We start from the raw sequence: 12213 nt of genomic DNA on the forward strand, positions 1-12213 counted from the left end.
TCTCAGTTACCGCCCTCTGAAACTGAAAGGTTTCTCAGTTACCTCCATCTGAAACTGAAAGGTTTCTCAGTTACCGCCCTCTGAAACTGAAAGATTTCTCAGTTACCTCCATCTGAAACTGAAAGGTTTCTCAGTTAACGCCCTCTGAAACTGAAAGGTTTCTCAGTTACCGCCCTCTGAAACTGAAAGGTTTCTCAGTTACCGCCCTCTGAAACTGAAAGGTTTGTCAGTTACCTCCATCTGAATCTGAAAGGTTTCTCAGTTACCGCCCTCTGAAACTGAAAGGTTTGTCAGTTACCTCCATCTGAAACTGAAAGGTTTCTCAGTTACCTCCATCTGAAACTGAAAGGTTTCTCAGTTACCGCCCTCTGAAACTGAAAGGTTTCTCAGTTTCCTCCCTCTGAAACTGAAAGGTTGCTCAGTTTCCTCCCTCTGAAACTGAAAGGTTTCTCAGTTATCGCCCTCTGAAACTGAAAGGTTTCTCAGTTATCGCCCTCTGAAACTGAAAGGTTTCTCAGTTACCGCCCTCTGAAACTGAAAGGTTTCTCAGTTACCGCCCTCTGAAACTGAAAGGTTTCTCAGTTACCGCCCTCTGAAACTGAAAGGTTTCTCAGTTACCGCCCTCTGAAACTGAAAGGTTTCTCAGTTACCTCCATCTGAAACTGAAAGGTTTCTCAGTTATCGCCCTCTGAAACTGAAAGGTTTCTCAGTTACCTCCATCTGAAACTGAAAGGTTTCTCAGTTACCGCCCTCTGAAACTGAAAGGTTTCTCAGTTACCGCCCTCTGAAACTGAAAGGTTTCTCAGTTACAGGTTTATAACCTTCTGAAACTGAAGGGTTTATCCCCTAAGATACATTTTAGTGGACGCTCTTATCCAGAGTGACTTACAGGAGAAATCAGGGTTAAGAGCCTTGCTCAAGGGCACATTGACAGATTTTCACCTAGTCGGCTCGGAGATTCAAACCAACGGCCTTTCGGTTACTGGCCCAACGCTTTTAACCTCTAGGCTACCTGCCGTTTCTCAGTTACATGTTTCTTATAACCCTCTGAAACTGAAGGGTTTATCAGTTACATGTTTCCTATAACCCTCTGAAACTGAAAGGTTTATCAGTTACATGTTTCCTATAACCCTCTGAAACTGAAGGGTTTCTCACTTACATGTTTCCTATAACCCTCTGAAACTGAAGGGTTTCTCACTTACATGTTTCCTATAACCCTCTGAAACTGAAAGGTTTATCAGTTACATGTTTCCTATAACCCTCTGAAACTGAAGGGTTTCTCAGTTACATGTTTCCTATAACCCTCTGAACTGAAAGGTTTCTCAGTTACATGTTTCCTATAACCCTCTGAAACTGAAGGGTTTCTCAGTTACATGTTTCCTATACATTGGGTTTTTCCCCTACAGTAGATGTGTATTCATAAACTCTTTTTTCTTACTGTGTCTGACGTTGTTTCCATGTTAGGGTATTCCTGATGGTATTTGCTGTAAATATCCCTGAAACAACTGCATTCTTCCTCCATCTGGCATCTCAGTGACCGTACTGACCACCATACAGACACCAAATGATTCCCCAGACTATGGCCACCACACCACAATGCACTGGCCCGTTCAGAACAATCCCAGAACAGACACATCTAAAACCAGCCTGATCAGGCGACTGCATATAGAAGATACATTTAGCAGAGGCTTACGCCATAGCTGAGGTTTAACTGTGAACACATGACACAAAACAGATGATTTTCTGATGATCTCAACCAAAACACTTTGAAATGGATGAATCTGTACTATAGAATAAAGTTGACCAACTAAAAGGTACTTTAGTTTATTAACCTTATCGACAGAGACAATACACGCTGCTGAACCTTTCTGTAAATCTGCCATATTTAGCCAGCTGGCTGATGTTCAACTGTATTCCCTGAAAATGCTGAAGTGGTGAGTCTTCCTACCCATGCTCCTCCTCTCCAGCGAGGTGGGGAGTCTGATGACAGGTTAAGTCAGGTAAAACAGGCCTGTCTCTCTCAGCACAGCCTTATGTCTGTCTTTACTGGCAGACAGTGATTTCTTCTCCTCCAAGTCAAGGGGATGTAATTCCAGCCCTGTCCTCTCCTGTACAAAGAGTCTGTATAGGGGTGTCAGTCAGGCTTACTGATGGCTTCCACATCCAATATTCACCAGGCCTGCGTCCGAAATGGCGCCCTATTCTCTATATAGTGCACTACTTCTGACCAGAGCCCAGTGGGAATAGGGTGCCATTTGGGACACAACCCAGGTCTTCTTCCAACCAGTGGTAAAACTACACAGGCCTGACTGGACACATGCTGGCTTAACACAGAGCTGCTTTAATAGAGCTGCCTTAACACAGAGCTGTTTTAACATAATGCTGGCTTAACACAGAGCTGCTTTAATAGAGCTGCCTTAACACAGAGCTGTTTTAACATAATGCTGACTTAACACAGAGCTGCTTTAATAGAGCTGCCTTAACACAGAGCTGTTTTAACATAATGCTGACTTAACACAGAGCTGTTTTAATAGAGCTAACTTAACACAGAGCTGCTTTAATAGAGCTGCCTTAACACAGAGCTGTTTTAACATAATGCTGACTTAACACAGAGCTGCTTTAATAGAGCTGACTTAACACAGAGCTGTTTTAACATAATGCTGACTTAACACAGAGCTGCTTTAATAGAGCTGCCTTAACACAGAGCTGTTTTAACATAATGCTGACTTAACACAGAGCTGGTTTAACATAATGCTGGCTTAACACAGAGCTGCTTTAATAGAGCTGCCTTAACACAGAGCTGTTTTAACATAATGCTGGCTTAACACAGATCTGCTTTAATAGAGCTGCCTTAACACAGAGCTGCTTTAATAGAGCTGCCTTAACACAGAGCTGTTTTAACATAATGCTGGCTTAACACAGAGCTGTTTTAACATAATGCTGGCTTAACACAGAGCTGTTTTAACATAATGCTGGCTTAACACAGAGCTGTTTTAACATAATGCTGGCTTAACACAGAGCTGCTTTAATAGAGCTGCCTTAACACAGAGCTGTTTTAATAGAGCTGCCTTAACACAGAGCTGCTTTAATAGAGCTGCCTTAACACAGAGCTGCTTTAATAGAGCTGCCTTAACACAGAGCTATTTTAACACAATGCTGGCTTAACACAGAGCTGCTTTAATAGAGCTGCCTTAACACAGAGCTGCCTTAACAAAATGCTGGCTTAACACAGAGCTGGCTTAACACAATACTGGCTTAACACAGTACTGGCTTAACACAGAGCTGCCTAAACACAATGCTGGCCTTAACACAATGCTGGTTCAACACAGAGCTGCTTTAAGACAATGCTGAGTTTAACACAGCGCTGCCTTAACACAATGCTGGCCTTAACACAATGCTGGTTCAACACAGAGCTGCCTTAACACAATGCTGAGTTTAACACAGAGCTGCCTTAACACAATGCTGGCCTTAACACAATGCTGGTTCAACACAGAGCTGCCTTAACACAATGCTGAGTTTAACACAGCACTGCCTTAACACAATGCTGCCTTAATACAATGCAGACTTAACACAGAGCTGCTTTAACACAATGCTGGCTTAACACAGAGCTGGCTTAACACAATGCTGCCTTAATACAATGCAGACTTAACACAGAGCTGCTTTAACACAATGCTAGCTTAACAGAGAGCTGGCTTAACTATAGGTCTGGCTCACATACTATAGGTCTGGCTCAACAAAGGACAGACTATAGGCCTAACTTCTAGTCCAAGACATCATGTTTTACACTTCTAGACTGCATGTTTTAAAGATAACAGCACGCACAGTGAGAGGGAGAGAACAAGAGAGAGAGAGAGAGAGAGAGAGAGACAGGGAAGGAGAGAGAGAGAGAGAGGGAAAGAGAGAGAGAGAGAGAGAGAGGGAAGGAGAGAGAGAGAGGGAAGGAGAGAGAGAGAGAGGGAAAGAGAGAGAGAGAGAGTGCGAGAGAGACAGGGAAGGAGAGAGAGAGAGGGAAGGAGAGAGAGAGAGAGAGAGAGAGAGGGAGAGGGAGAGGGAGAGCGAGAGAGAGAAAGGACAATAGTCTATGACTAATTAAATCAGATTCTAGTCATAGGAGTGTGATTCAGTGAATAAAGCATTCTAATAGTTGCATGGTGTTTCTGACTTCTGACCTCTTAGAGCAGGATGAACAACTTTGCTGAGGGTGGGGCCACAAAACACAGGAACTCATCATGAGGGGCCACAGTGGCACGTTGGTCTGCGCACCCACATCCACCCCTGTGTGTGTGTGTGTGTGTGTGTGTGTGTGTGTGTGTGTGTGTGTGTGTGTGTGTGTGTGTGTGTGTGTGTGTGTGTGTGTGTGTGTGTGTGTGTGTGTGTGTGTGTGCTTGCTTGCTTGCTTGACTGCATATGTACGTGTGATTCAGGTGTCAATTATCTTTCTGATACAATGAAAGAAAGAAAGAGAGAGAGAGAGAAAGAGAGAGAGAGAAAGAAAGAAAGAGAGAGAGAGAGAGAGAAAGAGAGAGAGAGAGAAAGAGAGAGAGAGGAAACAACATCAACTCAAGACACAGGTCAGTGAAGGGGAGCGCTTGCACAATGAAGGCGTTCCCCCCAAAAAGCTGACATCACCCCAGGGGTACGGGACGAGGGTCTATGACATCATGGTGGGCACACCCAACACCCATCCTGACTAGTTGCACAGCACAGAGGTCTGAACTCAACAGCTCACAGATGTACAAACGTCAACAAGCCTTAACGTTAAACTCCCAGACTGGACACACACTGGAGGTCTCCTTTTGGAAAAGAGTTTTTGAACGTCAGGAAAACTTTTTGAACGTTCATTTAATCAGTAAGAAGCTGACTGAAGGATAACTGAACAGTCCTCTGACCCTCCTATACCATTATGAACCCTGTTCATCAGCCTGTATGAGGACTTTAAATTCACACCTTTCACGCTGAATTCAATCATACCCCTGTTTTTAACAAGGCTTTCAGTTGCAACCAGGTTGAAACCATGTGTGACTTTCCGACGGTGAAAGAAAGACAGGGACTATTCTGGAGTGAAATACTAAACGGCTGTAAAAGCAGCCGGGGCCATCAGAGATGACCTCATCCCTGCCCCGCGGGACCCTCTTGACATGCTCTGCTGTGGGACAATACACAGCCAACAGCTAAACATGAATCGCCTTGTCAGTAACACACACACACACACACACACACACACACACACACACACACACACACACACACACACACACACACACACACACACACACACACACACACACACACACACACACACACACACACACACACACACACACAGATCCAGATGTAACAGAACACTGGTGTGACCTCAGAGACTACACAGGGATGCCAATCACAGGGCCACTGCTGAGAAGGACATCCTCATATCACTGTAGTGAATATCACACAGAGCAAAGACAGAGTAGTTCTCTAGTCTAAGCACAGAGGATAGAGATGGAAGCATTTCAAACTAAAGCATACTAAAATAGCACATTTGACATGTACTGTATTTGACCCAGGTCTAATGTTAGTTAATGTTTTGGTTAATCCAGGCGGTGTGGACTGGAGGCCTCACCCTAGCTGTCTGTTGGTGGAGGGGGCCTGGGTGATGACAGAGCTGGACTGGGGAGAGGGCAGGCCCTGCTGGATCACTATGCTGTTGTCATGGTTCCCCATCCGAGAATGATGCTGCTGGTTCTGGAGGTTCTGGCCATGTAGAGATATATTCTGGAGAGAGGGAGGGAGGGAGGGAGGGAGAGAGCAAGCGAGAGGAGGAGAGGGAGGGAGGGAGGGAGGGAGGGAGGGAGGGAGGGAGGGAGGGAGGGAGGGAGGGAGGGAGGGAGGGAGGGAGGGAGGGAGAGGAGGGGAGGGGGAGGGAGGGAGAGAGCAAGAGAGAGGAGGGGGGAGGGAGGGAGGGAGGGAGGGAGCAAGAGAGAGGAGGGGGATGGAGGGAGGGAGGGAGAGGAGGGGAGGGAGGGAGAGAGCAAGAGAGAGGAGGGAGGGAGGGAGGGTGGGAGGGAGGGAGGGAGTGAGCAAAAGAGAGGAGGGGGGAGGGAGGGAGGGAGGGAGGGAGCAAGAGAGGGGCGGGGGAGGGAGGGAGGGAGGGAGGGAGGGAGGGAGGGAGGGAGGGAGGGAGGGAGGGAGGGAGGAGGGGGGGGGGGAAGGCGGGGGGAGGGAGAGAGAGAGAGAGATGAGGGGGAGGGAGGGAGGGAGCAAGAGGGAGGGAGGGAGGGAGGGAGGGAGGGAGGGAGGGAGGGAGGGAGGGAGGGAGGGAGGGAGGGAGGGAGGGAGGGAGGGAGGGAGGGAGAGAGATGAGGGGGAGGGAGGGAGGGCAGGGGGAGGGAGAGATTGAGGGAAAGAGGAAGGGAGGGTGATGGTGAGTGTGAGGGAGAGTGGCAGAGTAAGAGAGGGAGAGAGAGGAAGGGAGGAAGGAAGGAAGGAAAAGGAGGGAAGGAAGGAAGGAGAGAGAGAGAGAGAGAGAGAGAGAGAGAGAGAGAGAGGACCTAGTCAGAACACATTGTCAACAGCCAACTGCAATAATGTGTCTTTAAGTTAATTTAGTTTATATGTTAAAGTCCCACAGCTTCACTGTAATCCCTGTACTGCTCAGTCACTTTCCTCACCAAGAGCCGGAATATTTAAAGCAGCAATCAGCAGTTGAAACAATAGCAAAGTTATCTCCCTATCACTGTTTAGGTAAAAAGCTGAGGGTGGATGGGACTGAAGAAATGTAACCACTCTCAAATTCAAAGACAGAGCTATAGACGCAAGGACTGACCATCCATGATATCAACGTTATAGTTGTAACCATGTTTTTAGGCTATATAGTGTTTGTTTACATTTACTTTGTTTACAAATATTGGAGTAAAACCAGCTTATATTTTCTGATGGGGTACGACAGTTGAACTAAACTCATGAGGAATTTCTAAGTTATATTCTTCAAGAATCAATGGATACATATCATTAACTTATACGTCCCAAAATTGCTATAGCAACTGCTGATCGCCCCTCATTTGAAGGACTACATGTTCGCAAACTATGGACTCATGACTGTTGGGGAGGTGTGTGTGAATGTGAGTGTGTGAATGTGAGTGTGTGAATGTGAGTGTGTGAATGTGAGTGTGTGTGGGGGAGGGGGGATTATGAAGGTCTGGTTTTCAGACCAATAACAACAACAGACTTCCCTACCAGAGACTTCTACTCTCTTAGAAAAAAGGGTTCCGAAAGGGTTCTGCGGCTATCCCCTTAGGAGAACCCTTTTTGGTTCCAGGTAGAACTCTTTTGTCCCTCTGTGGAAAGGGTTCTACATGGAACCCAAAAGGGTTCTACCTGGAACCCAAAGGGTTATACTTGGAACCAAAAGGGGTTCTTCAAAGGGTTCTCCTATGTGGACAGCTGAAGAACCCTTTTTGGTTCTAGACAGCACATTGTTTCTAAGAGCATACTGTTGTGAGCTATGCTCTCTTGAACTTAAACCAACCTTTCTCCTTATCTCTCTCCCCTGTGATATGCTGCCATGCTGTGTACTCCACAGTCCTGCTGAGACTCGCCTCCCACTCGAGCTGACTGAGCACAGCTCTTCAACCATAAACGCCACACCGCCAGACTGTGGGGACTGAGGAGGCTAGACGTGGCCAGGGTGACCCGACTGACACAGACAGCTTCCACAGCCAAACCCAGACCTAGACGTCAGCAGAGATACAGTCTACAGACCAGACCAGACACTGGATCAGCAGTCTGAGAGACAGAGATACAGTCTACAGACCAGACTAGACACTGGATCAGCAGTCTGAGAGACAGAGATACAGTCTACAGACCAGACTAGACACTGGATCAGCAGTCTGAGAGACAGCGATACAGTCTACAGACCAGACTAGACACTGGATCAGCAGTCTGAGAGACAGAGATACAGTCTACAGACCAGACCAGACACTGGATCAGCAGTCTGAGAGACAGCGATACAGTCTACAGACCAGACTAGACACTGGATGAGCAGTCTGAGAGACAGAGATACAGTCTACAGACCAGACCAGACACTGGATCAGCAGTCTGAGAGACAGAGATACAGTCTACAGACCAGACTAGACACTGGATCAGCAGTCTGAGAGACAGAGATACAGTCTACAGACCAGACCAGACACTGGATCAGCAGTCTGAGAGACAGAGATACAGTCTACAGACCAGACACTGGATCAGCAGTCTGAGAGACAGAGATACAGTCTACAGACCAGACCAGACACTGGATGAGCAGTCTGAGAGACAGAGATACAGTCTACAGACCAGACCAGACACTGGATCAGCAGCCTGAGAGACAGAGATACAGTCTACAGACCAGACTAGACACTGGATGAGCAGTCTGAGAGACAGCGATACAGTCTACAGACCAGACCAGACACTGGATGAGCAGTCTGAGAGACAGAGATACAGTCTACAGACCAGACCAGACACTGGATGAGCAGTCTGAGAGACAGCGATACAGTCTACAGACCAGACTAGACACTGGATCAGCAGTCTGAGAGACAGCGATACAGTCTACAGACCAGACTAGACACTGGATCAGCAGTCTGAGAGACAGAGATACAGTCTACAGACCAGACCAGACACTGGATGAGCAGTCTGAGAGACAGCGATACAGTCTACAGACCAGACCAGACACTGGATGAGCAGTCTGAGAGACAGAGATACAGTCTACAGACCAGACCAGACACTGGATGAGCAGTCTGAGAGACAGCGATACAGTCTACAGACCAGACTAGACACTGGATCAGCAGTCTGAGAGACAGAGATACAGTCTACAGACCAGACCAGACACTGGATCAGCAGTCTGAGAGACAGCGATACAGTCTACAGACCAGACCAGACACTGGATCAGCAGTCTGAGAGACAGAGATACAGTCTACAGACCAGACCAGACACTGGATGAGCAGTCTGAGAGACAGCGATACAGTCTACAGACCAGACTAGACACTGGATCAGCAGTCTGAGAGACAGCGATACAGTCTACAGACCAGACTAGACACTGGATCAGCAGTCTGAGAGACAGAGATACAGTCTACAGACCAGACTAGACACTGGATCAGCAGTCTGAGAGACAGCGATACAGTCTACAGACCAGACTAGACACTGGATCAGCAGTCTGAGAGACAGAGATACAGTCTACAGACCAGACCAGACACTGGATGAGCAGTCTGAGAGACAGCGATACAGTCTACAGACCAGACCAGACACTGGATGAGCAGTCTGAGAGACAGAGATACAGTCTACAGACCAGACCAGACACTGGATGAGCAGTCTGAGAGACAGCGATACAGTCTACAGACCAGACTAGACACTGGATCAGCAGTCTGAGAGACAGAGATACAGTCTACAGACCAGACCAGACACTGGATCAGCAGTCTGAGAGACAGCGATACAGTCTACAGACCAGACCAGACACTGGATCAGCAGTCTGAGAGACAGCGATACAGTCTACAGACCAGACCAGACACTGGATGAGCAGTCTGAGAGACAGAGATACAGTCTACAGACCAGACCAGACACTGGATGAGCAGTCTGAGAGACAGAGATACAGTCTACAGACCAGACCAGACACTGGATGAGCAGTCTGAGAGACAGCGATACAGTCTACAGACCAGACTAGACACTGGATCAGCAGTCTGAGAGACAGAGATACAGTCTACAGACCAGACACTGGATCAGCAGTCTGAGAGACAGCGATACGGTCTACAGACCAGACCAGACACTGGATCAGCAGTCTGGGAGACAGAGATACAGTCTACAGACCAGACCAGACACTGGATGAGCAGTCTGAGAGACAGCGATACAGTCTACAGACCAGACACTGGATCAGCAGTCTGAGAGACAGAGATACAGTCTACAGACCAGACCAGACACTGGATCAGCAGTTTGAAAGACAGCGATACAGTCTACAGACCAGACACTGGATGAGCAGTCTGAGAGACAGCGATACAGTCTACAGACCAGACCAGACACTGAATCAGCAGTCTGAGAGACAGAGATACAGTCTACAGACCAGACCAGACACTGGATCAGCAGTCTGAGAGACAGAGATACAGTCTACAGACCAGACTAGACACTGGATCAGCAGTCTGAGAGACAGCGATACAGTCTACAGACCAGACCAGACACTGAATCAGCAGTCTGAGAGACAGAGATACAGTCTACAGACCAGACCAGACACTGGATCAGCAGTCTGAGAGACAGAGATACAGTCTACAGACCAGACCAGACACTGGATCAGCAGTCTGAGAGACAGAGATACAGTCTACAGACCAGACTAGACACTGGATCAGCAGTCTGAGAGACAGAGATACAGTCTACAGACCAGACTAGACACTGGATCAGCAGTCTGAGAGACAGAGATACAGTCTACAGACCAGACCAGACACTGGATCAGCAGTCTGAGAGACAGAGATACAGTCTACAGACCAGACTAGACACTGGATGAGCAGTCTGAGAGACAGAGATACAGTCTACAGACCAGACACTGGATCAGCAGTCTGAGAGACAGAGATACAGTCTACAGACCAGACACTGGATCAGCAGTCTGAGAGACAGAGATACAGTCTACAGACCAGACCAGACACTGAATCAGCAGTCTGAGAGACAGAGATACAGTCTACAGACCAGACTAGACACTGGATCAGCAGTCTGAGAGACAGAGATACAGTCTACAGACCAGACACTGGATCAGCAGTCTGAGAGACAGAGATACAGTCTACAGACCAGACCAGACACTGAATCAGCAGTTTGAAAGACAGAGATACAGTTTGGCTGTGTTGAGGCCAGTAGAGTATAGATATAATTTCACAGGTAAAGAGTTCTTAACATTGACCCATAATGCATTAACAACTACCTTGGAGTCCAATCAGACATCACTGTTCTGAGACTGTGGTGAGTGGTGACGGCTGGTGAGCCACACGTGTCGCAGACACATGACGAGTGTGCAGGTCTGGCTGTCTGTCTGTCCAGCCTGGTCTCGCTGTCTCAAGCTGCTGTCTGTCTGTCTGTCCAGCCTGGTCTCGCTGTCTCAAGCTGCTGTCTGTCTGTCTGTCTGTCTGTCTGTCTGTCTGTCTGTCTGTCTGTCTGTCTGTCTGTCTGTCTGTCTGCCTGTCTGTCCAGCCTGGTCTCGCTGTCTCAAGCTGCTGTCTGCCTGTCTGTCCAGCCTGGTCTCGCTGTCTCAAGCTGCTGTCTGTCTGTCTGTCCAGCCTGGTCTCGCTGTCTCAAGCTGCTGTCTGTCTGCGGTTAATCTTTGACTCGGGACCAGGAGGAAACGTGACTCCCTCTATCTGTGTTTCTGAGAGATGAAGTGAGCTGTTTAAACTACAGCAGCTGCCTGAGGGAATCTGATCTCCTGCTGCCTCCTCACCTCACCTGTAGCAGTCAGGTCACAGCCCTTCACCTGCCTGCCTGCCTGCCTGCCTGCCTGCCTGCCTGCCTGCCTGCCTGCCTGCCTGCCTGCCTGCCTGTCTCTTAGAGCAGGATGGGCAACTTTGATGAGAGTGGGGCCACAAAACATAGGAACTCATCATGAGGGGCCACAGTGGTCTGCGTTGGCCTGCCTGTCTGTCGGGGCTCTTGCTGTCACACAGTGGTTGAATCCTGACATGTGAGTGGGATACAAAGAATTCGAAAACAAACCCGATTTTGATAAACTCCCATATCTACTAGGTGAAATACCACAGTGTGACATCACAGCAGCAAGATTTGTGACCTGTTGCAACAAGAAAAGGGCAACCAGTGAAGAACAAACACCATTGTAAATACAACCCATATTTATGTTTATTTATTTCCCTTTTGTACTTTAACCATTTGCACATCGTTACAACACTGAATATATACATAATATGACATTTGAAATGTCTTTATTCTTTTGGAACTGTGTAATGTTACCTGTTAATTTTTATTGTTTATTTCACTTTTGTATATTATCTACTTCACTTGCTTTGGCAAGTTTCCCATGCCAATAAAGCCCCTTGAATTGAATTATAGGGAAGGGTAGAGTCTACCTGCTGTGAGTGTGTGAGCTAGTTTGTTACAATTGGTTAGGAGTTGACTTGTGTGACTATGTGTGTTTCAGGACAAGGAAGTAGTTACCTCCCTGGAGTGTGTGTGTGGTGGCTGGGGGAATGAAGAATGATGACACTGTGTGTACAGTTACATTTC

The 12213-nt window shown here is 47.6% G+C and overlaps 1 protein-coding gene across 5 annotated transcripts in view; it reads right to left on the reverse strand.

Annotated features, from left to right (window-relative positions):
* Positions 1 to 12213, reverse strand: part of LOC106573409 (cyclic AMP-responsive element-binding protein 5) — an 88687-nt gene that overhangs the window by 56062 nt on the left and 20412 nt on the right. For all 5 annotated transcript variants that reach the window (XM_045719192.1, XM_045719191.1, XM_045719190.1 and 2 more), the window contains one exon: positions 5603 to 5754. In XM_045719192.1, the coding sequence (XP_045575148.1) occupies positions 5603 to 5754 (152 nt within the window). The remainder of the gene's footprint in view (positions 1 to 5602; positions 5755 to 12213) is intronic.

The sequence above is a fragment of the Salmo salar genome, chromosome ssa05 (genome assembly GCF_905237065.1).
Source record: "Salmo salar chromosome ssa05, Ssal_v3.1, whole genome shotgun sequence".
NCBI lineage: Eukaryota > Metazoa > Chordata > Actinopteri > Salmoniformes > Salmonidae > Salmo > Salmo salar.